Source organism: Setaria viridis, chromosome 9 (assembly GCF_005286985.2).
Source record: "Setaria viridis chromosome 9, Setaria_viridis_v4.0, whole genome shotgun sequence".
NCBI lineage: Eukaryota > Viridiplantae > Streptophyta > Magnoliopsida > Poales > Poaceae > Setaria > Setaria viridis.
The window spans coordinates 40,016,612-40,043,664 of record NC_048271.2 but is presented as its reverse complement, the minus strand read 5'-3'; the positions used below and the strand labels follow the sequence as shown (position 1 = coordinate 40,043,664).

Here is a 27,053-nt window from a genome sequence, read left to right as displayed (position 1 = left end):
GGCACCCGCGGTCCTCATCCACGCTGATGGCCCCTGCGACCCTCTGCCCCACCGCTGGCTGTCTCTCTCTCGCTCACTCGTTTTTTCTCTCCAAATCTGAATCGGGGTAGGGATTTGGAGGGATTTTGGGTAGGTTAGAGGATGATTTGGGATTGGGAAAGTGGCGGCCCCTCCTCCTGCCGGTGGCCACGGTCCTCTTCCGCGCCACCGGCACTGGTAGTAACTCCACCTTGGCCCACGTGCAAGATAGTCACACCAAATCATCCAGTCCAGCAAACATCCTCTCAGTCCAATCAGCACATGAGGTGCAGATTTACCAATTAACATCTCTGCACCATATAAACTTGGTCAGTCTAGCTCGAGCCTGCGTCACGCACCTAGCTGAGGCTATACAGATCGCGAAACGCGCCCTAAAGCTGTGGCTGCGCAAAATGGATTCGCTGTGGACGACCCGAATATAAAGAATCGCAAGACTTTGAATGGTCGAAGTGGGCCGCGCCGTAACGCCAACTCCACGGCGAGGGCCCACCCGCTCGCAGGAAAAATATTTTGCGCACCCGGCCGATGTACATACTCGGCTACGTAATATCCAAGGATTCAATGTGGAAAAATTTCATAAATGACCCAACAAAACATAGACGACCAAACAAGCACACATGTTAAGTTACTTGGGATATGAATAAATACCATTGTAGTCAGGTCTGATAACTGAGAACCATGGCTGAGTGATCTTTTTTACAATCTAAGACCAACAATTAGGGATGACATCATGGTAATCTTGGATGAAATATAACCAAACCTATACCATTTTGATCGCAAAAGTGTAGTAAGTCCCCCCAACAACGGAAATGGCCAAAGCTCAGCTCTAAAGCTCTCAAATGGAATTGTCGAAAGAAAACGTCTATCTCTACTTGTCAGGCTCGAATCAACATAAATTACGTAACTAAAACATGTGCTGCCTAGGTTTTCAGGTGAATTGGATGGTGTGGTATAAGTAAGGATAATTCAGAATAAGCAAACATGAGCAATGAAAGCTATTTGTCACCAGTGCAGTGAATAATGTTATATTTATAAATCCATGGCACTGTAGTTCATTACAAGTGACAAATGGAACCCCAAAAGAATGACAAAGATGGATTTCATGGAACAAATCCATCTACGAAATAATTTTAGAAATGGAAGAAGTAGCTATGGCCGAGCTGCAGAAATAGAGGATGTTCAAGCAGCTTCTTGCTCAGTAGCACTCGCAGCATTCAAATCCACTGAAAGATCAAGCTCCTGCATTGCATCAAAGTAGGGTTGTTAAATTGCTAACTGAAGGCATCTCCATTGTAAGTTGTAACAACACTGCAGTACTGAAAAATTGTGATTTTCTTTATGCCAATGATAAATTACCTTCCCAGTGATCTGGTTGTACAAGGAGAGTACATCCTTCACCGTTGTCTCAAAATGAGTGCTAGCATCGTAGCTCTGCAAAAACGAAGGCATACTTATCAACACTTGTAAAGTGTGGTATTTTTTTACTGTAGAGACTGTAGCTGCATGTACTTACATTTGTCAAGAAACAACTATCCTCCTCAGGATTGTTAATTGGTTCATATCTGTCATAGATGTCGAAGAATGTCTCCTCCACAGGGCCGAGCAGATCGATCCCGGGTTTCAGCTCGATCTCGGGCTTGTCAGTCTCAGCTTCAGTCGAGACGAAAGCGATGAATTTGCCTTTCGGTGCAACATTATGAGCGTAAGAGCAACAGAACACGTACCTGCAAAGGAACAACAAAATTCAGATTATCTGAGAATAGACACCTATATGTGATCTGTACTATTAATATACTTGTGTGTTGTATGATGTCGTCAGTGCCTTATTACTACAACAAGAACCAATTAAATAGTAGCACATGTTGCACTGTTAATGCTCCAGTATCCAGATGGCTTACAACTTACATGTCTGATTTGCGCTTTAGCTGTTTCTTTGGGAGGATGATCTGCACGGAGTGTGAATCCTTGGTGTCAGGGATAGGATGCTTCATGATGCATATCGCACGCGCCACCCTTCCAACCTTCTTCACCTGTTCATTGTTTGAAGCATTTTAGAAGCTCAAAACATGTGGAAGTGACTTGTCAATACACGTATATCTTTTCTTTTCGCTCTGACAAGAACAAACATGTATACCTTTTCAGGCAAGTACGATGGATCGCAGACAACCTTCTTGCATTTTGCAGTCTCTCCTTCAGAAGTCACACCGTATGCTTTGCCACTCTCATCAAACTCAACCTGCAAACAGTTGGCAAGTTTGGCATACTCTCGTCAGAAGTTTGGAAACCACTATTTGATTTGAGCATTCTCAAGTTGCGACCTGACTGAAATTCTTCAGTTTACCTTGCATTCTGGCTTGTTCAGCATGTACGTGCCACCGTAAACAGCGCTCAGACGGGCAAAAGCCTTTCACAGCATGCAGATTTTCAGTTTATCATGAAGCTTAAACAGCGTGTTAGTTGATTCGTTGTAGCATTATAGGGCTGACCTGAGGGAGTTCTCCTAAACCATATAGAGGATAGATGTATGGGGACCCGCCTTGGAAGCGAGCCAGTGATTCTGCATAAAGCTATTGAAACAGAGGACCAACATTAGACTTTTGTTCATTTTTGCCCCCTATGGGGATAATATTCCAAGAACTAAGTACAAAGGCAATGTAAAACTAGTAGCTGTCATTTTGAAGTCCATTTAAACATGCATGTTCTTAACTTGATCTTTGTTTGTGTAATCGTGTATTGAGTGGTGAAGAGGATCACACAAAATGGGAGGAAAACAGAGACCAGACATCAATAACAAAGGCCGGGAAGGACCTTCATTCGCTTGACAGTGTCAAGTGCAGGCTCATCCAGATAGCTGTCATCCCGATGAAGCGCTAACGCATGCCCAATAAAGTCTACTGTATCATCCTCCAATCCATATTTGCTGATCCAAGAAAACAACGTAATCTTTGGATTAGGAATTATTGAAAAAAAATACAAGTAGTTAGCTTTCCAACTTCTAGTAAGTGGAGAAGAACTGAAAGCGACTTACGAGATAACTTCCCTTGTCGTAACCTTGGTCAAATCCAGGCCCTCGTGCGATTTGGGGTCCTCCTCATCGTAATCCTGCACGTATATGAAGAACTTCCTAGCACGGCGCTTCTCGAACAGGCCCATCAGGTTAGACTTCAAGGCCTCAACATCTGTGGCAGGGACTTTGTGGATCTATGATCATTACCAAACAAGCAAGGATGAATCTGATTCAGCATGCATACATGTTGGACGATTGGATGATATCTGATATCTCAATGCACAAGACTCATTACCTTCCCATTGTTGTACACAAAGCTGCCGTCGACGGCCTTGAAGTTTAGATACTTTGTAACACTGGTGTGGATCAGGACACGAACCAGTGCACCGTTTGCCATCATGAACTGCAAATTCAGAATTAGTTTATTTCGATCAGCGGCTCTGCACATGATGGCGAACATTCTAAAGGAGAAACAGAAACTGGAGTTGAAGATCTCAGGTGGCGGCAAACCTTGGGTACCATGTCGACATTGTATTCCTTGCTGACACCCAGATGTTCAGGAGGGCTGTCATTGCCTTTGAACCTCTTCCAGAGCTAAATGTACCATAAGATGGAGAGAAAAGTTAGAAATCAGAATGGATATGTGATTTCAAAAGGGAACAAGCTGGTCAGAGCAGAAATGACAGGATCACGCTAATGTGTCGTCAAACCTTGGTCAGATTCAGGGATGAAGATTCTCCTCCATAGTAGTCGTTCCTATCCATGTGGAGAACCTGTGTGCGCATAATAAGAAACAACAAACATTTACAGTTTTATACGTTCTTGTTCGTCTCGCTAACAAGAGAAACAGGAAGCGAATTGAAGAAATGCACGATGGGGTCACCTTGAGGCCTTCGACGGAGAGGAGGCCGCTGATGATGCATTCCTTGAGCCCCGTCCCCAGCACGATCACGTCGTACTCCTCATCCATCTTGCTCTCGTCCTGGCCGGGCCTCCCTGCTCTTCCTCGGTTGCTTGTTCCCCTCCTTATCGATCGATCTCACGCTCTCTCTGGTTCATCTCTTCTTGGCCTACCGTATATAGGGCAAGGACCCGGAGAAGACGACGAGGACGGGCATGCATGCATCCGCGGAGGAAGACGAACTGGTCGCTGCGTCCCGCGAGGATGTCGCCGGAGGCGGTCGCGGCGGCACGCGACACGTCGCGCGCGACCCCCGCGCCGCGCTTTTGCCGGATGCGTGCTGTGGCTACGACGTTCCTCGACCACGGACGCACGCCACGGCGCGCGGCTCGGCGACGGCAAACTGCAGGCATCCAACAGAGATCGATCACGGCGCACCTACTAGTATGTTGATTTGATTAGGCACCGATAAATCGGCAGAAAATTCACTGCGATTAGCTGGGCCTTTTAATTTTGAACTTTATTGACCTTGGTGTCATCAACTATATTATGTGGGTGGACTCGTAACTAACTTAGGTAGGAGCTTTTAGCTCGTACTTGAACTCGGTAGTTCGTTCCAAATAGAAAATGAGCGTGTTCGGATCCATTCTGAGTGCTTGTTTTTCAACGAATCAGGCGCAAGAGCCGCCAATTATGTTAAAAGGAAGGATAAGTTTAGACTAGGCAAAAAATAAAAACTACATCGATCGGTTAGATTGGGACATCAATATAGCCATACAACTCAACTCACAACATTGGACGGTTGGATTGAAACATCAACACGACTATACCACTCAACGCAACAACAAAACCGACCGGTTAGATTGGGACATCAACACGACCATACCACTTAACTCAACAACAATACCAGCGACCAATTGGATTGGAACATCAACACGTGCCATATAACGTCATCACTCCACCACAGCTCCTCAACAGTCCACACCACCAGAACAGCGACCTCGCGGCACTCGCACCACTCGCACCACCAACACCACACGCTCTCTCACTTTTTTTTTTTGCTTTTCAAAATTTTGAGAGAAAAATAAAAGAAAAGGAAAGAAAATGCCGCCAGCGATCAACGAAGCCAAGTGTGGGGAGCCGAACCACCGTGACGGACCAACGAACCACCGAGTGCTTGTGATGCGTTCTCTTCTCATCGATTACTAGCTTCCATGCGCAGAGCCACATTGATCAAAAGAAAGGCATGGCCTTTTTCGTTTACATACAAGGTGAAATGGATTGAACATAATTTGGCTTCCTGTCTATCGTTGCCCTGCATTGAACATAATTTGCCCTCGGCAAAGAAGTCTCTCACGCAAATGGATTACCTACTTTTTTATTTTTTAGCCCTTTTTTTTAGATTCTCACAAATAGGTTCCTGGCGAAAACATTTCAAAATCTGGACCCCTAACTTAGCGCCATCCACACTAGCGCCAAGCTTACACGTCTCGGTGCTAGAGGGTTTGGCGCCAAGGTCGTTGCACCGTCAATGACGTGGGTGCTGACATGGCAGGGGGCTTGGCGCCAGCATCGATGGCGCCAAGCTTGGCGCCGTAGATCTTGGCGTCGAGTTGTTACCCCATAGCTCTTGGCGTTTCGAATAAAATATGTATAATTATTTCGAGGAGCATGCAACAAACCACACTACGGTTTAGCTGGTTAGGATGTGCGCATCTTATCCCAAAGGTCTGGGTTTGAACCCCCAGCATCGAAGGAAACGAGACGCACTCGAGCACCTGTGGCCGAGTATACCGGAACGCACTTGACCCTTCGTTGCCGTGCTCGCAGAGGGAGGGAGAAAAAAATAAAATGTAGCAAAAAAGATTCAATGTTGGTGTTCAAATCCAGACCTTTGGAATAAGATGCACACGTCCTAACCAGCTGAACCGTAGTCTAGTTTGTTGCATGCTCCTTGGAATAATTATACATGTTTCATTCGAAACGCCAAGAGCTATGGGTAGCAGCTCGGTGCCAAGATCTACGGTGCCAAGCTTGGCGCCATCGATGCTGGCGCCAAGCCTCCTGCCATGTCAGCACCCACGTCACCGACGGCGCAACGACCTTGGCGCCAAACCCTCTGGCGCCGAGACGTGTAAGCTTGGTGCCAGCGTGGATGGCGCCAAGCTAAGGGTCCAGATTTTGAAATGTTTCCGCCAAGAGCCTATTTGTGAGAATCTTTCAAAAAAAGGGCTAAAAAAATTCGGAAATGGACTATGGATAGCTGGAGTAGTGGAGTCCAACCACCTCCCACTACTGGGGAAAGCGCCTTCAGTAGCGGTTCCTAACCCCCCTTTAGTACCGGTTGTGCAACTGGTATTGCTACTTCGGTACTAAAGAGGGGCCTTTAGTACCGGGTGTAATAACTGATACTAAAGGGGTATTAAGAAATAAAAAAAGAAATCACCCTGCCCGAGCCTGGCCCCACCGCCACCCTCCCGCCCGACCCCTACCACCGTCCTCCCGCCGCTCGCTGCCCGGCCCCCGCCGCCGCGCAATTGGGGCCGGCCACTGCGTCTTCGGCCACCGGCACCTCGCGTCCCCGCGCGCAGATGGGTCGGCCTCTGGTCGCCGTGCCTTCGAGCCGTCGGGTGCGGGGCTCGATTGCCGGCACAGGGCTGAGAGTGAGAGAGGAAGGGAGGGAGGGAGTGAGAGAGGGAGAAGGTTGGCGGGCCGAGAGCGAGAGAGGGAGGGAGGAAGGGAGGAGGGAGGGAGAGCGGATAAGGAGAGACGACAGGAGCGGGTATGGGGGAGTGGATAAGGCGGATGGAGCTCCTTTAGTACCGATTGGGAGCTTCACCCGCTACTAAAGGCCCTTAGGCACATTAGTACCGGGTGACCTTTAGTACCGGGTGGAGCTCCCACCCGGTACTAAGGGGGTCACGGGGGGCTCATGGGGAACTAGCCGTTAGACCTAGTACTAATGCTCATATTAGTACCGGGTCAAAAACCAACCTACTGTCCAGGGAAGGGTTAAAACCAATCAAGCTTCGGAGTTTGGAGAATAAAACTGTTGTCATGGGTTTAACCTACTCCCTCAAAGGGTGGTCATGGATTTAATAACCTACTCTCTCAAAGGATGGAGAAAGACTTTGTTTTGCCGTGGTATTATAAAAAACAATTTATAAGAAAAATTGGGCTGTAAACCGTACGACAAAGAGGTAAATATCCCTTCACAACTTCAATCTGTATACCTTATAAATAGAGGTACACTGACCGTCCACACACAACTTAGATCCATCTCTATGAAGTTGGCCCTTAAAGAGAAATGGGTGAAACAAGTATTACCCATTCTATCTCATTCAACGAGTATTGACATATAAAATTGAACGCAAAACATGAAGTTATAACGGCTAGCTATGCCTTCTTGCCCTAACCAAAGTGCAACTCTTATTGGGGGAGGGGGAGGGGTGTGTGCAAGCAGTTATGCCGGGGGGGGGTATGCCCCCTGTGTACAACTGGTCGTATAGTTGAAAACGATGCAAAAATTACAAATAATAGAAGAGAAGAAATTGCATTTGATTAGTCATGCTTTCTAATTGTAACAAGTTGGAAATGGGGAAGTTCTACTTCTTACAAAACATAGACTAGATCATGCTATCTAGATGTGCATCTATGGTTGATCTAGTGAAACTTCCCACCCACAAAGAGTTTTGCAACCTAGATCCAATTCTAGCAAAATACTACTCTAAAATGTAAAGGCACTCAAGTTACAAGTAAGAAATGGAAATGTAAAGGAGTGAGTTAGGAAGGATGCAAACTCGACACGATGATTTATCTCTTGGTATCGGAAGACAAATGTCACCCTTAGTTCATGTTGGAACTCCACCAAGGATATGCTCCTGGTCACCAAGTCTCTCCCGATCATGGTCTTGGACTCGCTGTAAAGGCTCTCGCCAAGCCGGATGAGAAGCTTTCTAAGGCAAGGCTCACCACTCCCTCTCTTTCGTCCACCTTGATGTCATCTTCACTATGGAGCTTCTCCACGAAGGAATGGATCTCCTAGTCCCCCACACACGGTCATCGTCGCCTCTCGACACCAAGCCGGAGGGTCGAAGACTTGCCAACGAGCCACCAAGACCCCAAGATGCCGCCTCACCAAGCTTATTCACTCCTTGGACCAATCACAAGTAGCAACACCTTACACTCACTCTCTCCAGGTCTATCCTAGAACTAATCGCTCTCTAAGTTTGTGCTAAGCGTTGGATTATCACTTTTGCACTTTTGGTTGTATGGATGTGTTCTTGATGAGTATTGGTCTTCAGTGGGCAAGTAGAGGGGGGGGTATAAATAGCCCATGGACCTCAAAGAGCCATTGTTCCAACGGCTAGTAAAAATTGTGAGCATCGAATGATCCGATGGTCATTTGAGGTAGGCATCGGATCATCTGGTGCCCTTGCTGACATATATAGTCGTTGGACCCCCTGCCCAAAATTGCTCCAATGCTTCATCTGATGGCCATTAGATCATGCAACGCGGAACCATCGGATCATCCAGTGCTAGTGAGTTTTTGCCAAAATCCTCTTGATGATTTCAAAGTAAATATGCTTAGTCCGATAGTCGCATGTACTAGGGCGTCAAAACATCCGGTGCTTCATTCTTCCACGCCTTCTCTTCAGCAATTCATTCAATGCTCACAAAAAGTAGGCCATTAGAACATCCAATAGTATTGTCCATGTACAGCCGCTACTGTAGTCATTGGATGATCTGATGCCTTTTGTCCGATACCCATCGAATCATCCGGTGCCCTAGGTTTTGCTTCTGCGCGTTATACCAATTGCTCCGGTGTACTGTCGGATCATCCGGTGTTTCATGTTTTCCTTAGTTAGATACCACCATTTGAATATCATGAATACCATCACTTGGATGCTTGAATACCATAGAATTAATCTCTGGATTTTCACTATCGTTTGGGCACTTGAATACCATAGAATAATATTAAATACCATGGTTTGGACACTTGAATACCATGATTTGGATCTTGCCATGGTTTGGTTTCTCGGGACCTATAAAACCTACAAGGTACATGCTTAGTCCCAAGTCACTCAATCACCATAATCACAGATTATGGTCTAAGGGGCCATGTTTCTTACATTTAACCTAATGATAATTGAATGTAAAGCGAAAAAAGTTACAAATAATTAGCTTTGCCTAGCCCATGCCTAGGGCCACCTAATAGAGTTGATGGGCTGACTGCAGTTGACTTTCTTTCTACTTGCAGCTACAATATAAAAGAAAAGGGCCCAACGCTTAGGACCATGGTCCTACTGCCCCAATCCTTCTTCCTCCCAAAACACCCATTCTATCTTCTTACATGTGAGTTGAAAACGAAGCCAAAAAAAAATAAAGAAGCTACAATGGTTAGCCCTGCCTTCTTGGGCCTGAGGAGGATTGGAGTTGAAGCCAAAATAAAAGAAGTTACAATTGTGATCTCATCTTAACGAGAGCCGAACAAAGAATCTGTTATCCCCTCCTCTCCTTAGAAACGGACCACCTTGATGAAACACATGAACATTTCGTAGCCAGTCCTATGTCCGTACAATGTTGTTCTCACAATATAGTTAAAAACGATGCTCAACTAATCTCCTGAATTCCTGCCTTGTCTTGTTTCTCATTAAAGCTTTAACCACAATCTTTGCTTTGTTTACACTTTTTAGCAGAAACAACTAAACTATGCTCTGTCATGCTAAAAATAGCATAGGAATAAAATACATGGCAGAGAACATACAATGGGTACAATATTTAGTTTATCTGTGTGTACGTTGTAGAGCTTTGGCGCAAATTCAGAAGAAAACTGCCGCTATTCGAAATATTTTTTGGATACGTTTCATTGGAGAAAAATATTTCTGGCTTTGTGTTATGCTTGTTGAAATAAAGGAGAACTTCAAACATTGCATGATCTGTACAAGCTTTGCTAACTCTTCCCATAGCAACCGCTTGTGTTGAGCGGTTATTTCCCTCACTAAATTATGCAAAGAATAAGCTATAAAACATTTAGAAGCTATAAAAACATATTTATTATATTGTAATTTATCAAATATTTAATACATTTTATTCATCATTTTTCAATGAATAATGTATAACTTATTTCATGCTAACCATGGAGTTTTTTTTCCTCGGCCACTCAGAAATACCCAAGTGCCAAATTCTGTCTCCGCAGCTGCAATTGTTATCTCATCCTTTTCTCTCGACGAGAGCCGAACAAAGAGGACTTGACTGGTCTACCTAAATCAAACGCACAACAGTTGAAAAGGATGCTCAACTAACATCCGGAGTTCCTTTTCTCATTAATTGCCTAGGTTTTTTTCCATGGTGACTGAGACAGGTGAGCTGGTAGATCCTTTGCCTTGTCAGTTGTCACATTCTTTTGATGTGAGCTGGATTAGCAAAACAACTAAACTATGCTCTATCATGCTAAAAATAGCATAGGAATAAACTACCTAGCAGATAACATAGCACATGTTAATTTCTAATTTATTACGAAGATCAAAAACTAAAATACTCCCATCACTGAGCACAGTCCTACCGAGAAAAACCATACGCGCCCATCCCGCGCACACTTTCCATAGGCTCCGGCGAAATCTTGGAGACCAGGCCAGAACACAGACGGTTGCCTCGCAACTTCCTCCCTCCCCACACATTCATAAGCTGCTGGATCTTTTCCATGGCGACGAGGTGGGCAGTAGCTGGTGTGGTAGGCTCCCGGGGTGCGCCCTGCATTTTTCCGCTCCCTCGCCGCGCCCGGTCCACATGTGGTTGGACCGTGGACTTGCCGTGCCGGTCCTCGCTGGCTCGCCGTGACGCTGTAGCTCTGTTGACCTGACTGCCCCCTAGCAGAAGAGCGCCACTAGAAGCGGAACCGGAGAGCACACCACTTGCGCGTCCCCTTCCTTGTATTCACACCGGAGAGCGCAGCGAAAACGCGGAAGCAGAGAGCCCTGCCCTCCTCCTCCTCCTCCTCCTCGCTCCCTCTCCCCGGCTGGTTTCCGTCTCCGATGGCGGCTCGCGCCGTGGCCCTCGCGGCGCTCCTCGCCGTCGCCGCCACCCACGGCGTCGTCTACGCGTCCAACGACGAGGGGGACGCGCTCTACGCGCTGCGGCAGCGCCTCAGGGACCCCAACGGCGTGCTGCAGAGCTGGGACCCCACGCTCGTCAACCCCTGCACCTGGTTCCACGTCACCTGCAACCAGGCCAGCCGCGTCGAACGCCTGTGAGTGCGGTGCCGGCGATCTCCCCGCCTTTCCTTACCCTGTTCGTCCAAGATTCCGTCGTTTCTCCTCCGCTCTGCCTTGGTTATCGATTGAAAGGATTGGATGGCTGATTCTTCTTTAAGGGAACAATCTCAGCAGTTCCTCTGTTTGAGTTGATCGCACTGTCACCCGCGTAGATATCAAATCTTTGGTTTCGAGATCTAGGCGACCCAGCTGTTAACAATAAATGATCTAGTCCTTGTGTTACTTGTTCTTCTAGAATTCTCCATCTGTTGGACCCCAAATCGCGCACTTTTACATTCGGGGATTTCTTTTCCCCCAAATATCTCTAGGAGCATAAGCATAACTAAGGATTCCAAGCTTTCCTAGTTCAACAACTGCATCTTGTAACATCCCGATGATTATGTTATCTGACTCTTCCTTTGACAAATGTTTCAGGGATTTGGGCAACTCCAACATCTCCGGCTCCCTTGGCCCTGAGCTTGGCCGCCTTGTGAACCTCAAATACCTGTATGTGCCTATGCCAATTCTAGGTTCTTTTTCTGTAGTTCAGATGGGGGGTAGACCTTGATTGAATTAACGGAGATCTATTTGCAGGGAGCTGTACAGGAACAATTTTGATGGCGAGATCCCAAAGGAATTGGGTAATCTGAAGAATCTGATCAGCTTAGATTTGTATGGCAACAAGCTCACTGGAGGAATCCCCAAGTCACTTTCCAAGCTCAAGTCACTCAGATTCATGTATGTTGCCATCTTTAGTACAGTCGGTTTGCAAACAGCAAAACCGTGCTTTTTCCCCCTTACTAGAAGCATCAGTGCTCTCAATTCAATCTGTGGTAGAAATGGTTGGGTGATAATTTCAGTCAAAAGGATCAGAAGAAATTCACCTTTGGATCTTAGCTCATAATTTTAGTGAGTATATCAACATCCTTTTCTTAGCTGATAACTGAAACTTGGTTGTATCTCTTGATAGGCGCTTGAACAACAACCAGCTTACAGGATCAATTCCAAGGGAGCTTGCCAAGCTTTCCAACCTCAAAGTCATGTGAGTGTAGACCTTCGTCATATTCAGTGTTTTCTAAAATTTTCTATGTTCACTCATTGTTGGTATACCTGTGACCTGCAGTGACCTGTCTAACAATGACCTATGTGGAACTATTCCTGTTGATGGACCTTTCTCAACATTCCCTCTTCGAAAGTATGCTTCAAACCTCACTTACGTTACTGTTCAATATAACAACATATGTTGTGCGGAATGCAGACAGCTCGATTTGAGTTGTTTAATTGTCATCCCTAAGAGAATGCATTGGCAAACATTGCACAAGATTGATTAGCATTTATGTCAGTTAAAAGATAGGTTTTTAATCCTTATTTTGGCCATTTAGACAAGTTTACTTTGGTCTGTTATGTTTTATATCTTCCATCTCAACCAACAAAAGAAAAGATTGTTAAGTGCATTGCTAGATCATTCACATGTATCTTCAACCACAAGAACTTCCACATGAATTGCAGCTATTGTGATCAAGGGTTAACACATCTCTTTTTTTCAGCTTCGAGAACAACAGCAGGCTCAACGGTCCAGAGCTGCAAGGGTTGGTTCCCTATGACTCCGGATGTTAAATGCTGCTGGAAAAGAACAATCGACAATGTATCCCATCCCTAGTTGAAAGGAGTAAAAACAAGTTGGTAGTACAAACAGAAACCTAGCTTGGAGAATGTGGTGATAGTGTGTATCCAGACAAGATTTGAGGGCGTCATAGCAGGTCCTGATATATACAGTATATGTGTATTCAGACAACAGCATAAAGAAAGAATGTATTCAGACAAGTTCTGTTTGGCTGATACTGTGATACAGTTGTGCCATTCATATGCTGCTTTTACCGCAACTGTGTTGATATTTTGTGCATCCAGACGATCCATTTAGCAACACGGCAGACACAAAGCCTTGTTCATAAATAAAACCGAGAGCAAAAATACATACATTTCAAGTTTTCTATACAATGGCTGAAATTCTTTGTTATGATTTAATGGCATGGTAAAATGATTTAAGACTTACCAAAGTATATCAACGAACATTCTACTCCAGTTTATGCTATACAAAAATGAGCATGATGTTCATGCTAGCATAAGTCAGCTGGGCATTGATACCCACAGGCATTTATACAGAAAAAATATAAAAGAAACACATTTGCAGACTGTTCCCTTGAAAAACAAAAATGGCTCCAGGGAAACGCAGAATTGATAGTAACTGCCAAATGCCCACAAAATTGATTGTCAACCGATCAGCCCCAGCCCCATCGCTTGATGATTGGGCCCTCATGTTGACCAAAATCCTCTGTAAATGGCTAAGAAACCATGAACAGCCAGAGTAACAAAACTTGATATGCAACATGAATTGCAATAATTTTACTGCAAATTACTTTGCAGCAGGTTCTGTCAATGGCCTCCCGTATAGCTGGAAAAGTAAAGAGGATTTTGACATCTGAGGCTCTCGCTCCAGTGCTGCTATCACATCTTTTACTGAAACACTCCGTGCCACTTTTGTTAGTGGTGACCTTCTAATACCACCTAGAGAGAAGGTGCAAAAGATTTAGCACTAAGAAAAGTGCAGGCATGGTAAATACTCAGTTTGATCTAACCTAGAAATTCAATATCTTCAATATTTAAAATGCATTTGTTTACTTTTATGTTACACATGTTTTAACAACTTATAATCTGTAGGTAACCTAATAACAAAGAAATCAAATTCTTGTACAAAATACATGACGCTAATAATTGGTCGCACTAAGGGTTCATTAAAAATATCATTCTAAAAATATCCTTTTTCACCGAATTAGCTTTTTTCTCATCTATCAAGTTCAATCCCAAAATTGTGAACATGAGCAGAGTGCCACATCACTATAACATTTTGAAATGGATAACTGGTTACTACATGGAAACAGAAATACTGGGATGACAGAGATGGTATGGCTTACAGATGTTTCACACATCATGCCCACAAATTGTACATCTGGAGCTTACCATTTGGATATTAAAATTGATTATATCAAACAAAACAAAATCTTAACCATATCAAAGTAACAGGTTAGGTTTCTATTTAGTATAACAACTGAGCTATTCCCAAAAGGAACGTTGAGCTGACCCACACCATCACACACTTCTAACAACAATAATGAAAATAGAAAAATAAAAAGCATGCTGTGCACTGCATTTGCCCTGTTACTGGAAAGTATATATATTTCAAGATTGAAGCTTCAGTATGTAAACATAGCATCTTACTGTTACGAAATGCCTCGACTACTAATATCATTGTACCACCTGAATACAAAAGGTAAACTTAGTCTTTAATGATACACATTACAACCCATGATTGCGTACACCAAGGTTTTCTGAGGCATTGGGGGTATGCCTGGACGCCTAGGCAACACCTCATAAAACATGGCGTACAGACTTGGAACCCACTACCTTTGAACTACATCAAGCAACTAAATTGAGTACACAGTATGTCAAATTTAGCATTTACATCAACTACAGAAAAATAATAAGTTTAGAAGCATAAATAATTATTTGTAGAAAAAAATTTGCTGTGCCTCTGATGTGCAGTGCACTCTTGTTTAACAGCACGAATACAACAGAAAAAGGGAGATCAGGCTTACCAGATCCAAGCATTGTGGAGTAGCCTCTCTTTTCAATTCCCTGATCTTCCATCGAGTCTTTCCCAGATTTTAGTGATGGCTTGTGTTGCAACATGTTACCTGGTACAGAGCCAGAAGAACCGTCACCTCCCTCACTTCTCTGTTTATTTCGTTCAGCTAGCAATTGCCACTTTGACAGCATGTCATCTCCACCAGCTGCAACTCGCGCAGCAACATTTGCAGCTGTAGTTCTCATCTTATCATCGTCCTCCTTGTAAGTCTAAACAGAATCATCAACAGCTCTAGGACATATATTATTGTACAAGTATCCCATGAATACTGATAGCTACCTTTGCATGCTTTGACGAGGCACGGGTCTCGTTCTTGTCTTTTTCTAGATCAATATTTGCATTGCCATCTCCCTGCATGTACTAATATGCTCATTACTAACAACTATGCAGTCCTGAAAAGTACACCATGAACACTAATTTGGAAGACGTTTGATAATTGTGGCAGTATCTTCCACAAGATGCACTGAAGAAGCATAATGACATCACTCTTAAGGCAGTATGAGTAAAGGAATCTCAGTATCTCACTTAACAAAGAGATCAAAGCGGTTTATTTACTGGGGCAAAAAAGATGGCCAAATGCAATCTGCCTCATGCTATATGTCATATGTGGTTAGTAATTAGTCTCGTGTAATTTGATGTGGGATTCCAAATGTATCGTGCAACAATGGATGTGTCTTTACAGTCAAATACTCCAGTTATTAACTATATATTTACTAGCAAGCTTGCTTGACATTAACATTATCACGTACATGAAGTGCTACACTACATATAGCCACGGTTCTTAAGGCAGCAAAGCGTCTTGTGGGGACTTGGGTACGCCTAGTAACTTGGGTGATGCCTAGGAGACAAGAGTCCCTTTGGTGACATAGATACACTTTGTCAAGCAGGCAACACCTTAAGATCCTTTGCATATAATACACTACATATTGGCAAATGAATATTATGAATAGTAAAATTGTTGTTCCAGTAAAAGATGAAATAAATCCTTATTTCAAGAAGTTAGATAATTTTGAATCATGAATTATGCCATCGGAGATTGAAAAACTAGAACATCATGCAGAACTAACATCATTTTGTTTCCTTATTCTCTCAGCATCTTCAGCTTGCTTTTTCTCCCATTGTTCTTTAGCTTCTCGGTTCACCCTCATAATATGACTGCGAACATCTGAGGATAACGGATAAAAACGATGCCTTGACTTTTCAACATCAACCCTCTACAAACAATGAGAATGCATGTAATGAGTTTAATATCTCAGATAGTTTATTTTGGAAGGAAAGCTGAATGAACTTAAAATATCACACCTGTTTAGAGAACCTTATTATATCGCTTATAAATCCTCGTAACCTCTCCTCAACGCACTGGCAAAGGTTTTATTAGATATGAAATAACCCAAAGCAACTGGAAAAGATTTAGTAGATAATCTCTCACCATCGATAGACAACGTTCCACATCAGTGCCAATGACCTTCAAATTACATTTCCTCACTGCCAAAATACCATAGTCAGAGAATAGATAGCAAAAGTTTTTGTTTAATCAAGTAAGATTTAAATGATGGAGGTATTAACTGATTTCTGCTAATTTCCTTGCCAGTGGTCCCTTCTGTAGAATGAGCTTTTCTTCTTCTAGTTGAACAACTCTCCGAGCAGCTTCTGAAACTCGACTCTCTTCCTTTGGAGCAGAGAAAAGTTGTTCCTCTTCTTCCTGGCAAAAGGCACAAACTATTATTGCTTCAAAATTCATCAAATAATAGGTACTAGATGGCATGCATAAAGCAAATAAACATAACAGAAGCACAAGAAGACGTATACCCTCAGATTAACACCACTAACTGCTGTGACATCATTAAGCTGGTCAATGCTTTGTTCATGGAAACCTCCAGATGTCTTCTGCTTTTTGCTGACAAAACATAAAACAATCAGAGACAAAAGATAAAGTAATTTGAATTGAAATTATTAACTAAGAAAAGGCATTGGAGTTACCTAGATGGTGGAGGGGATGAGCCTAATGCTTCCAGAGGCTTCTTCTGTCCAGAAGATGCCTTCCTCTGAGGTGTTTTAGAAGCTGCCGCAGGAGGTGCTTGCACAGAAGATTGGACCTAACAATACAACCAAACTAATTAGAACACAAAGCCAAAACAATCATCCACAATGGTGAATTATTTCTATAAGAAAAATGAATGAACACATAAAATTCCATAAGAAATGAACAGAACTCAACCAAGCATTCAGCCATGGATGCATACATGCTTAACAAGGTATCAACTATACCGTTAATGCCTACACCAAATTACAAAATTCTTACTGATATCCGCTCTTCCTCCATCCTCTTGCCTGATAAAATAATTATTAACAATTGCATGTTCTCACTTCATAACATATAAATTAGTTCCTTGTGTGGTTATGTGCATGCACACATATAGATGCCAATCTGTAAGATCTGATATGTGTCATCAGTACAATCACAAATCTATTCCGGACTGGACTTGGAGAATAGTTCAAGGAGTTCTCCAAATGGAAATACTAATAAATATGGCTTGATAGGTGAATTCACTGACACTGAGCTTCCATCTACTGTGGGCACACATCTAGGAATTGCACTTGGATGCAAAAAGGTTCGTGAATTGTGAGGGACCTATAGCCCTACAACATTAGGACCTTGTACTCTCTTTTTTCCCCTAAAAGAAACATCCAATGCAGGATATTGTTAGAGCAAATTGCATTCTTATGATCAATTATAAATTTATAATTCAAAATTAATCATTGAAGCTCCGCTCCATGAATTATTTAATTGCACTTCAATGTAAAATGCTCTGGACAAATGAACCAATAATTGCACTTATAACTTTGACATCCTACATCAAAGTTAGCTTGAGATACAGATTTTGATCTAAATATTCAACTAGGTGAAGAAATCGAACCAAGTCTACCATCCAAGTATGCGTTCCAATTACTGAATCTAACTAGCTTGAGGTTCCTCCCTTACTTCCAGTTAGTCAGTACTTATTACTAAACGCTTTCTGGTAAACCACTAAACCATATATATACATGTATGATGTAACTGATAAGGTCACATGAGATTTTACATGGAAGTTCGGAAATAGCAAGATTAGCTAAGAATATTTCAGGGTTTCATGTCATAACATAATAAGATAATGCAAATTGTTCAACAAATAACCCCATCCAGCAGTTATGGATCCAAAATGAGCTATGATATACAACTACAAGTACAAGAAAACATATCAACGCGATAGAAAATCAATACATACCTGCAATTTAGGCTCTGCTTGAGTGACATGAGATTGAGTCTGACTTGAGTTTGTTGTGGTCGAAGACTTAGAAGCACTCAATTTTGGTGACTGGTTTTCCATGCCACCACCACCTTTTGAAGATCCTGGGGCTTGATTGACTTGTTTTGCATGCATTGCAACAAAAGAATTCTGCGAAGATTCCGAGTTTTGGCTAATAGTTTCCTTATTCATATGTGCTGTTGGAGTGAAAGAATTAGTTTTCTGCTCCTTGTTTGCTGATTTTTGCCATGTAGATTGATTAGTTGGTGCATTTCCAGACACTATAGATTGTGTTGGCACACTCCCAGCTACTGTGGTCACAGCTCCCTGGACCAATTGTGCTCTTTGATTCGGATCTGTCATTTGTGGTCTAAATGATGCAGCTGGACTTCCAACTGGTCTTGGAAATGGACGTGCATGAATACTATTTGTCCCAAACATTGGCGAGGGTGTTTGTGGACGCTGAACATGATGCTGCATTGTTTGCGCCGGAGTTAAGGTATTGGGTGGACGGGCTTGTAGCATATGAGCTCCTTTCCCATCTGACATGTTTCCTGTTTCATTAGCCTTATGTGCATTGCTTTGTGAAGGTGAATAACCCCTAATACTCTGCACTTGGCTAGACAAGGAAGGCCGGAATTGAGGTGGTCTTAGGTTGTCAATAGCTTGTTTCATAGGGATGGTGTGAGCCCCTGGATATGCCTCCTGCTCATCTGTCATAGAACCACTAGGAACAGTCTGCTGACCAGAAACTTGACTTAATAAAGAATAGTTGCCTGGATTTGTCTGAGTATTTCGCTGTGCCTGAGCAGTGTGCTGACAAACAAGAGTAAGTAACCCCCCAAAAAAAAACAGAAAGTACTGGTAAGAATAACTATAATGAGGCTACATGCAATGCTGATGCATACATAGATAGACCTTAATTAAACTCAAGAAATACAATGTTAAGCAGCATTAATAAATGGCGGAGAGCCAGGCTATGTTTTACATAGATCACAATGAAGTGGAAAGATTATTTACCTGCATTTGATATTCCGAAAGAGCTAGCTTAAGCACCTTATCGCCAACAATATTCCTTACAACTTTTAAAAAGTGTTCCTTGCTGACTTCATTTTTCTATTGAAAATAAAAGATCAAGTTTACAAAAAGGATAAGCAGATTAATGGCTTACATGGAGCTTCTACAAAAGAAGAACAATCATCCCAAGTTATTACTTTTGAGTTACATCAATATGTGTAAGTCATAACAGAAAATTAGTACTAATCTTGTGTAGTAGTAAAAATATGTGATCCAATGTTTGATAGGAAATAAAAGTTAAGACTGTAATTCATATTTCAACTGTTCTATGAGTCTAATATGTTTATTGAGTATTATCGTCCTAGGACAGGAAAGTTTCCAGAGAAAAGGTAATGAACAAACATAAAATTAAGAAAAAGGATATACAAACCCGCAACTTGGCAAAAATGGACTGAACTTGCATATCCTTGTCTTTGTCAATGTAGCGTCTCAAAATCGGAAGTAACATGTGAAATGTAACAACTGGGGCTTTTGCTGCTGTAGTTGCACCATTCGTTTGATTTGTGTGAGGTGTTTGTTGACTCTTCATTTGCTGCAAAGGCTGCTGCAGAGCGACAATTGGTGCTTGTTCACTCTTCATTTGTGGCATAGGCTGCTGCTGAGCAACAATTGGTGTTTGTTCACTCTTCATTTGCTGCATAGGCTGCTGCTGAGCAACAATACCTTGTTGAGACGTGTTTCCAAGCTCTTGCTTTACTTTCAGTAACTCGCACTCTTTTGGTGTATTAGAAGTAAGGTCTTTGTTATCAGAACCTTGAGAAACAATTTCAGGTCTTGATGGCTGATCATTTCTAAGTAGATGTGTCTGTTCCTGTTGTTGACTCTCCTGGTTTGCAGTTTCATTCTTTACTCGATCTTGCCACTGTCCATGACCATGGTTTAACAATGACTTGTTTTCCTGAGGTAGAAGTGCTGAAAATGGTGATCAAATTAGGCAATTTGTTTCAGGAAGCATGTAATTAAGAACTTGTAAATTGATAGAAACAATCACAGCGTAGCTCAGGAAACAAAATTATGTTCATAAATTTCAGAGCAGGAAATTTTGATAAAACTCCTGATGCAGTATCCTCCACGCCATGAAAGGAGGGTTTTAAGAAAATAGTACATGGGAAAAGAGTAATCTGCATCTCAAGTGCTGAAAATTGTCCACCAGTGCAATACCACACTCTTCTCATCGAACTAGAAATTTTGTGCAAACCAGAAACTGATCTAGATTTTTGGGACATTCTGGTAGTAACATTCTTTTATTTAGATAGGTCACATGAAAGTCATTAGCAGATTCATCATGAATCTACTCTTGCAAATTTGACATATATACCATGAGCTGTTTTGCCAACTTTTCCTGCTAGTAATCATGATTAGCGAAAATTTTCACTGGAGAGAGTAGTTATCAGGGCACCATATCAAACAACACATTGGAAGTCATCTGAAAATCCAACTACTCCCTCCATCCCAAAATATAGCTACGTTTAGCTTTTTCAAAAGTCAAATCTTTTTAACTTTGACCAACAATATCTCTAAAAATAATTTATTTCAAATAGAAAAGGTTACATATTATAATAGTTGGTTTCATGATAAATCGAGTAACATTATTTTTATGTTATCAGTTTCTATGATTATTTCTCTATTTACGGTCAAAGTTGAAAAGATTTGACTTTGAAAAAGTCTAAACATAGCTATATTCTGGGACGGAGGGAGTATGTCACAAGCGAGAGCTTTATGATGTCCCCTAAATTGAAAAAATACGTAAAAATTATGTTGAAACTTGGACGTGGTCAGCTTGTGAAAGACAAATACCAAAATGCTGCCTTCACATGATAGTTATACCTTTTCTTCCTCGTGAAGTAACATTATCAGGCTGGTATAGGTTAGAAAAACAGACAATAGTAAAGATAACCAAAAAAGAAAAGTATAGCATAGAAGTAATCACATTCAAAGCTAAGACATGGATACAAAACACATACATTTTGCTTACTTGCTGAAAATGTTGCTAATGTAGTCTTTGTTCACAAACTTCATTGCACTCATAACACCAATACCAAAAGTATTTACTCTGAACCGGATCCTCCAAATAAAAGGGCAACACAAATATTCCAAAAGAGAATACCATAGGATAACTCCCTAATTACGTTGCAAGAAATTTTCAAGTTCTAGTTTGGTTGCAAAGCCCAGCCTATCAAGAATATTAGTGCAAATTTCATTCACTTTTTTCAAATCTCCACAGTCCAAGGGCCATAATAACACTCCTAGAAAAATCACTATATAACAATATAAGTTCAAATGATTTTTTTTTTTTGGCAGCATACCTCCATGGACACCAGTGCAAACATCACCCACTCCGGTTTAAAGTCAAGCACAGATAATCCTAATTAAGACCAACATACTCGTAATAATTCCTGAATTATTTGCAAACCCATAGCTGTTCCTTATAGATCATGGGCTAGTTTCAAAACCTACATCAATTTTCAAATCCAGGGACCAGTATTTGACCCAAAACATCTTGAATATTTGTTATTTCATTGAAATGAAGAAGCATTAAGCACAAATCTATATGCTTGCGACGGAACGTTCAAATTTCAGTACTTCAGCATTGTCTTCCCTACTATTTTTATTTCTACTGCAAAAAGACATAAACCTCATCCGCTATTCAAATTCAAAGAAACTTGCTTCCTGTTTGTGATTTCACAGACTTCATCAGAGAGTTGAGGCAACCTATTTTTGAAGGAGAGATTCACCGAGGCACAATTGTTCAAATTGCCTATGCTGTGCACACACTAGAACTGGAGTCCAGCATTTCCCACTCTGGAGCTGCATTTTGTCACCATGGACAAAAACGTTTCTCTAGGTCATCTTTTCCCCAAACCAAAAGCCGCATTATCCAAAACCACCCGTGCCGCTTCTTGATTCCTACGACCCCCCATTTCTCGCCAAAAGCAGGGCGCACCCCGAATTCTGTCCAAGAAGAAGAAACCGTTCGGAAAGGGAAAATTGAGGTCTGGGGGCTCACCGGCGCCGTGATCCGTAGGCTGGGACGAGGAGGAGGAGGCGGCGGGCGGGGCACTGATGGTGCTGCTGGTGCTGGCACTGGCCTCCACCTCGCGGTTGAGCGCCGCCGTGAAGGCCTCGACGTCGGCGCCCGAGTGCAGGCTCTCGTCCTGCGCAATTCGAACAGCGAGATGGGCACCGCTGCGACCAAATCCCCCGCCTTCGTCCCCAACAAACCCAAAAGAATGGCAAGAGAGGCTGGGGTCGGGCGGGGCACCTCGTCGTCCTCGAGGAGCTTCATGATGGGATCCATGGCGCGGGGTGCTCCGTCTGGTGTCGCGAGGTCGGCTCCCCCGTCTCGCTCGTCGCCTCGCCTCGCCTCTCCGCGAGCTCCAACGAACGGGAGGAAACGAAAGAAATCCCTTGTGCGGGGCAGGATGGGACGGACGAGGAAGAAGGCCGGCTACTTTTCCCGAAGGCGCCTCGTGAGGTTTATTATGTGATGATGGCCTCAGCGCTTAATGGGCTTGTGGGCCTTCATGGATCTGTCCGACGGATCCAAACCGCGCCGCCTTCGCGCCGTTGTTTGTTTCTTGCCGAAGCAAAAAGCCCACTCGCGCGCGGAAGAAGGGAGAGGGGCCGAGACCAAGGGCCTCCTTCTCATATAAGCAGTTTTGGTGGTACAGGCCGAAGGCCTTAGAGGAAACTGCAACGACGGACGGCCCACTCGGGTGTCACAGTCCAACACCGAATGGATCCATCACCAAGAGAACAGGTATGATTTTTTTTTTCTTTCTGACCATGTGCATTTCTTCACATAATTTTGAATGCTAAAAAACATCTTTAGTTGATTAAATTATTTTTAAAATTTATCCATGGTGTTACATGTTCAGAATGTGGATGCCTGTAGCCAAAGCCGACCTGGCACGACAGCTGCCGTTCAAATCCGAGAGAGATAATAAAGAAGCGCGTGCATGAGAATAGACCCGGTCAGGAAAGGGATAAATGGTCAGGAAACAATGCAAGCCTCACAGTCACAGGATAAGCTACTGTCCCGTCTGCCTGCCCGTGCTCCCCACTTTCGGCGGCTCGGGCTCCGGCGGGGTCGCGAGAATCCGGGGCGCCGGCGCGCCGCGCCTTGGAGGTCGGACCGGCCGGCAACGCGTGCACCGATGTCGGAAACCTGCGGCCTGCAGGCAGGAGCACTTCTGAAGGCTGAAGCAAAGCCTGATGCTTCCGGAGGCCTCGTACGTACGCTAGGATCTGAAAAGGCTCCACCACGAACTCCACTCCGATCCCCACCGCTGCGCGGAGGCAATGATGCCGGCCGAAAGCGGAGGCGGAATCTCAGACTCGAGCGTGGAGAAGGATCAATGTCTCTCTGCTCTCGGCCGAGAAAACGGGTGCTTTTTTAGCTAGTATGGACGGCAGATACAGATATCATGTCCTGTCCACGTCGACGATGGGCCGGCCCTGGCCGGCTGGCAAAGGAAGATTGCTGCTGCAGTGCTGAACACTGCTGGTCTGCTGCTGCTGTTCTCGGAGCAGAAGCTACCGGTGGTAGTAGTATAGAGTACACCCTGGCACAAAACTCGGTATTAGTCCCGGTTGTTAGGGTGCAAATCTCCCGAAAATTTATCCGGGATAAATCAATCGAGACAAAAGGGGATCTTTTGCCCCGGGTCACTCACGCGCACGACCCAAGTCATAAGTCACACGATTTTTCACGCGAAATATGTGCGTGCGCGCTGCGTGGGATTCGAACCCACGACCTCCAGCTTCGCGCGTAGCTTCCTTGCCATCCCACCTACACAATACATCTGACTATATAGGGGATGCAATCCTTTGGTATTACAAACTAGGATAAAAGGTTTCGAGGGATTTAGTCCTCCTTCAACCACCCTGTTGGGGACACTTTTATCCCGGTTTGAAACACCAACCGGGATAAAAGACATCCCCTTTTATCCCGGTTTGTAATACCAACCGGGATAAAAAGGGAGGTCTTTTATCCCGGTTGGTGTTTCAAACCGGGATAAAAGGCCTCTCGGGGTCTTTTTTTTTCCACTAGCCTTTGCAACCGGGATAAAAGATCCCGGTTGATGAGCACCCCACCAGTGACCGAGCTTTAGTCCCGGTTGGTGAACCTTTTATCCCGGACCAACTTTAAACCGGGACAAAATGGGACGCATGGAAGGTGAGTTCTCCACCAAGGTTTTCCCTTTATATATCAGATTTTTCATCCATGTCATGCGTATACGTCAACAGTTGGAACATTAACCATGGAGACCAGAATTCTCAACATACTAACACGATATATGTCAGATTTGATGAAAAGTATACAGCTCTTCTTACTTAAGGTCCTTCTGATCCCGATCGGATCATGAACGCAGTAACGATATTTGGAACAGGCAGAAACTTTCAGAGCATGCAGCACACATGATAAAAGCAACAAATGGTTGCAGCAGGACGCTACCCTTGTCTCGTACCGCGGTCTCGGATCCCACTAACTACATGTTATTAGAGGAGTTTAGCATATAATAATTTCGGGTATTGGATCATTTGAACCTAGGCTGCTAAGCCTTAAGGGATATGATTTTTGCTAACCTCTATAAGTGAAAAGGGCAAAATTCCCATGTGTTTCTTCCATGTGGCACATGGTGCCTGAACTTACTAAGATAATCGCTGTGCAGGTTGAGCTAGGTCGCCATGTACCTTCCTACAAAAAAGCTAGATCAACCGTAGCAGCAAGTTAGCAACTGCTCAATCATCCAAAAGACGATGATGAGTAGATGTACAACTCCGGTGGTTCATTGTCTCAGTTTTTGGGTAAGCACTGCCCCCTTTTCGAGGCAGATTCCGGTGGTACAGCAAGGACATTGTCCCCAAAAGGGAGATCTCTCTATCCCTGTATCCATCTGTATCAGTATTATTTGGTGCCTACAAGACATATATGTAGATGTAGATGTCGTGTCCTAGGGATTAAAATTCTCACTGGCAGAGGGCCCTTGATCCATGCTTGCATAGTTGCATGTGTGATGTGTCCTGGGCTCATCTTAATGCCGCGTCGAACTTAGGTAGTTGGATCGGATCCACCAGAAAGAATGTACCAAACATGAGCTCTCCTGATCTAGTCTCAGGGATTGCCTTCACTGTCCATGTCTATAGCTCGGGCGTTGGGGCTGTACCCATGCCTGTCGAATCATTGCAAATGGATTCTTGTTTACTCCAGCTGTACCCACAACTTAAGTGGATCTCTGCGTGGCACATCTCTATGGTATCTGTAGGCAGTTCACTTGTCATGAATCGGTCGATGGCATTATTTTGGTTTTTGACCGTACTGCTGTTAGATTCTTTCCTCTTGCCACCTCTCTCGAGTAAGCAAAGAGGAGAGAGATGGACAAGACATGGGAGGTTGCTACCCTTCTGCTGGTCATTGTTGCTGATGGTTATTACCTTGTCATTGCTTGTTTCATTCTTTCGGCAATTTTGTATGACGTTCGTACTGCAATGATTTCTACAGATTTGCAGGGATTTAAGTTAGCAGTAGAATCACCAACGATTGCCCAACGCCAAGTTCATGCAAGTAAGCTTATAACATGGGTTCGTCGTGACAATCATGAATACACAACGCCTGCAAGTCGTAGATAACAGTCCCCTAGCCAACATGACACTTGATTAAACAGGTCAACGCGAGATCTGAGATTGGCACAAAAAACACCAGGCCAGTGTTTAGATTTTGAAAACCAACAGTGTCAATACTACTGCTGCTAGCTGCTGCAGTTTCAGCTATGCAGGTCGCAGGAGCTGCATGATTTGCAGTGCCTCCTTATATTGACAGGCCGAGTTTGCGTTCTCGAATTATTACCAGATTTTGTTCATGGCAGCCAGTTAACTTATCATTAGGAGGACATATATTATTGGGATGGATGCCATCCTCTGCAAAAGTACACACTAGAGAAGAGAACTGAATTGATGCCTATCCATCACCTGCTCCACTCACTCCAGTACACCGACTCTACAAATCACCAAGACATGGAGGACATCTCCAGCTCATGTGTGGTGCTCGACGGGGGAGTATCAGATCATGGGGCACATGCGGCCACATCCCCCCAAATCATGCCATTGTCTCCAGATTCCCCGGCTTGGATGTTAATGCATGAGTTGTCCGGGCAAACCCACATCCCTCCAAGGCAGAGAGCATATGCACAGTTCATCATTCATTCGTTCTGATCACCCCAAAGGGCCTTTCCTCGCATCCATGTCTCGGGTTCTTTTCTTCTAATCGGGGTTGATTGTCGCACGTGGTGGCGATCGGGTTTCTTGGGGAGTTGCGGGAGTGATGTCGGTGTCGGGTCACAAATAATTTGGGTTGATGGGAAAGGATGGAGAAAATTAAGATAAAAGTGAAGAAGGAAAGGTGATGCAAACCTTTAGGCAGCTAGCGGGATTCCAAATTTCTAATGTTCATGTGAACCGAGCGCGGCGTTTAATATCCAATTAGGTACAGAAGTAACTAAACCAACATATATAAGCTAATCTAAGAGCACTACTTCAGGATGAAGTGATAACACTAGAACTGGACTAATTATGAGCTCAACCAATATGATAATTAAAACTTTTTGCCTGAACATCATGGTCATTTTCAGAGGCAGATCATCATCAATTTAACCCAGGTGGCCTAAACCACAGTAAGGGGCTTGGATGCCGATGAGATCTACAGATCTAGAAGCGGATATAACTGATCCGAGATGACAATTCAACAAGATTGAGAGCTCAAAAGGGAGGGCCGTCCGTACGATTT

At 43.6% G+C, this 27,053-nt stretch overlaps 3 protein-coding genes across 9 annotated transcripts; 1 reads left to right on the top strand and 2 right to left on the bottom strand.

Moving 5' to 3' along the window:
• Positions 1 to 991: 991 nt before the first annotated feature.
• On the bottom strand, positions 992 to 4,353 carry LOC117839546 (guanosine nucleotide diphosphate dissociation inhibitor At5g09550). Its single transcript, XM_034719900.2, has 13 exons — positions 3,930 to 4,353; positions 3,757 to 3,819; positions 3,557 to 3,640; positions 3,342 to 3,449; positions 3,068 to 3,240; positions 2,848 to 2,959; positions 2,526 to 2,606; positions 2,381 to 2,443; positions 2,174 to 2,275; positions 1,945 to 2,069; positions 1,553 to 1,763; positions 1,396 to 1,470; positions 992 to 1,278 (listed from the first exon to the last, which is right to left on the bottom strand). Exons 1-13 carry the CDS (start codon positions 4,014 to 4,016, stop codon positions 1,219 to 1,221), a joined length of 1,344 nt encoding a protein of 447 aa, XP_034575791.1. The 5' UTR covers positions 4,017 to 4,353; the 3' UTR covers positions 992 to 1,218.
• Positions 4,354 to 10,844: 6,491 nt separating this feature from the next.
• LOC117837344 (leucine-rich repeat protein 1) lies at positions 10,845 to 13,064 on the top strand. The gene is made up of 6 exons (XM_034716953.2): positions 10,845 to 11,196; positions 11,636 to 11,707; positions 11,795 to 11,938; positions 12,171 to 12,242; positions 12,324 to 12,395; positions 12,748 to 13,064. Exons 1-6 carry the CDS (start codon positions 10,982 to 10,984, stop codon positions 12,815 to 12,817), a joined length of 645 nt encoding a protein of 214 aa, XP_034572844.1. The 5' UTR covers positions 10,845 to 10,981; the 3' UTR covers positions 12,818 to 13,064.
• Positions 13,065 to 13,198: 134 nt separating this feature from the next.
• LOC117837343 (transcription initiation factor TFIID subunit 4b) lies at positions 13,199 to 22,721 on the bottom strand. 7 transcript variants are annotated; one of them, XM_034716946.2, is made up of 14 exons: positions 22,530 to 22,720; positions 22,275 to 22,422; positions 19,638 to 20,179; positions 19,211 to 19,306; positions 18,170 to 19,006; positions 16,884 to 16,999; positions 16,713 to 16,800; positions 16,470 to 16,605; positions 16,333 to 16,388; positions 16,206 to 16,262; positions 15,971 to 16,117; positions 15,183 to 15,263; positions 14,854 to 15,112; positions 13,199 to 13,765 (listed from the first exon to the last, which is right to left on the bottom strand). In XM_034716946.2, exons 1-14 carry the CDS (start codon positions 22,563 to 22,565, stop codon positions 13,614 to 13,616), a joined length of 2,751 nt encoding a protein of 916 aa, XP_034572837.1. In that variant the 5' UTR covers positions 22,566 to 22,720; the 3' UTR covers positions 13,199 to 13,613. The 7 variants fall into 7 exon arrangements, with proteins under 7 accessions (XP_034572837.1, XP_034572839.1, XP_034572838.1 ...); XM_034716948.2 differs by having other exon boundaries at positions 14,854 to 15,103; XM_034716947.2 differs by having other exon boundaries at positions 15,183 to 15,254.
• Positions 22,722 to 27,053: the final 4,332 nt, after the last annotated feature.

What these genes read in the sequence shown, in the direction of transcription:
- LOC117839546 (XM_034719900.2), bottom strand. Translation starts at nt 4,016, where the DNA reads ATGGATGAGGAGTACGACGTGATCGTGCTGGGGACGGGGCTCAAGGAA. An exon ending in TCTCCGTCGAAGGCCTCAAG is followed by an intron (nt 3,820 to 3,929) that starts GTGACCCCATCG and finishes ATGCGCACACAG; the next exon opens with GTTCTCCACATGGATAGGAA. An exon ending in ATGTCGACATGGTACCCAAG is followed by an intron (nt 3,450 to 3,556) that starts GTTTGCCGCCAC and finishes CTGAATTTGCAG; the next exon opens with TTCATGATGGCAAACGGTGC.
- LOC117837343 (XM_034716946.2), bottom strand. Translation starts at nt 22,565, where the DNA reads ATGGATCCCATCATGAAGCTCCTCGAGGACGACGAG. An exon ending in TTTCGGAATATCAAATGCAG is followed by an intron (nt 19,007 to 19,210) that starts GTAAATAATCTT and finishes CTTGTTTGTCAG; the next exon opens with CACACTGCTCAGGCACAGCG. An exon ending in CTCCACAATGCTTGGATCTG is followed by an intron (nt 13,766 to 14,853) that starts GTAAGCCTGATC and finishes CCTTCTCTCTAG; the next exon opens with GTGGTATTAGAAGGTCACCA.
- LOC117837344 (XM_034716953.2), top strand. Translation starts at nt 10,982, where the DNA reads ATGGCGGCTCGCGCCGTGGCCCTCGCGGCGCTCCTCGCCGTCGCCGCC. An exon ending in GCCAGCCGCGTCGAACGCCT is followed by an intron (nt 11,197 to 11,635) that starts GTGAGTGCGGTG and finishes CAAATGTTTCAG; the next exon opens with GGATTTGGGCAACTCCAACA. An exon ending in CTTGTGAACCTCAAATACCT is followed by an intron (nt 11,708 to 11,794) that starts GTATGTGCCTAT and finishes ATCTATTTGCAG; the next exon opens with GGAGCTGTACAGGAACAATT.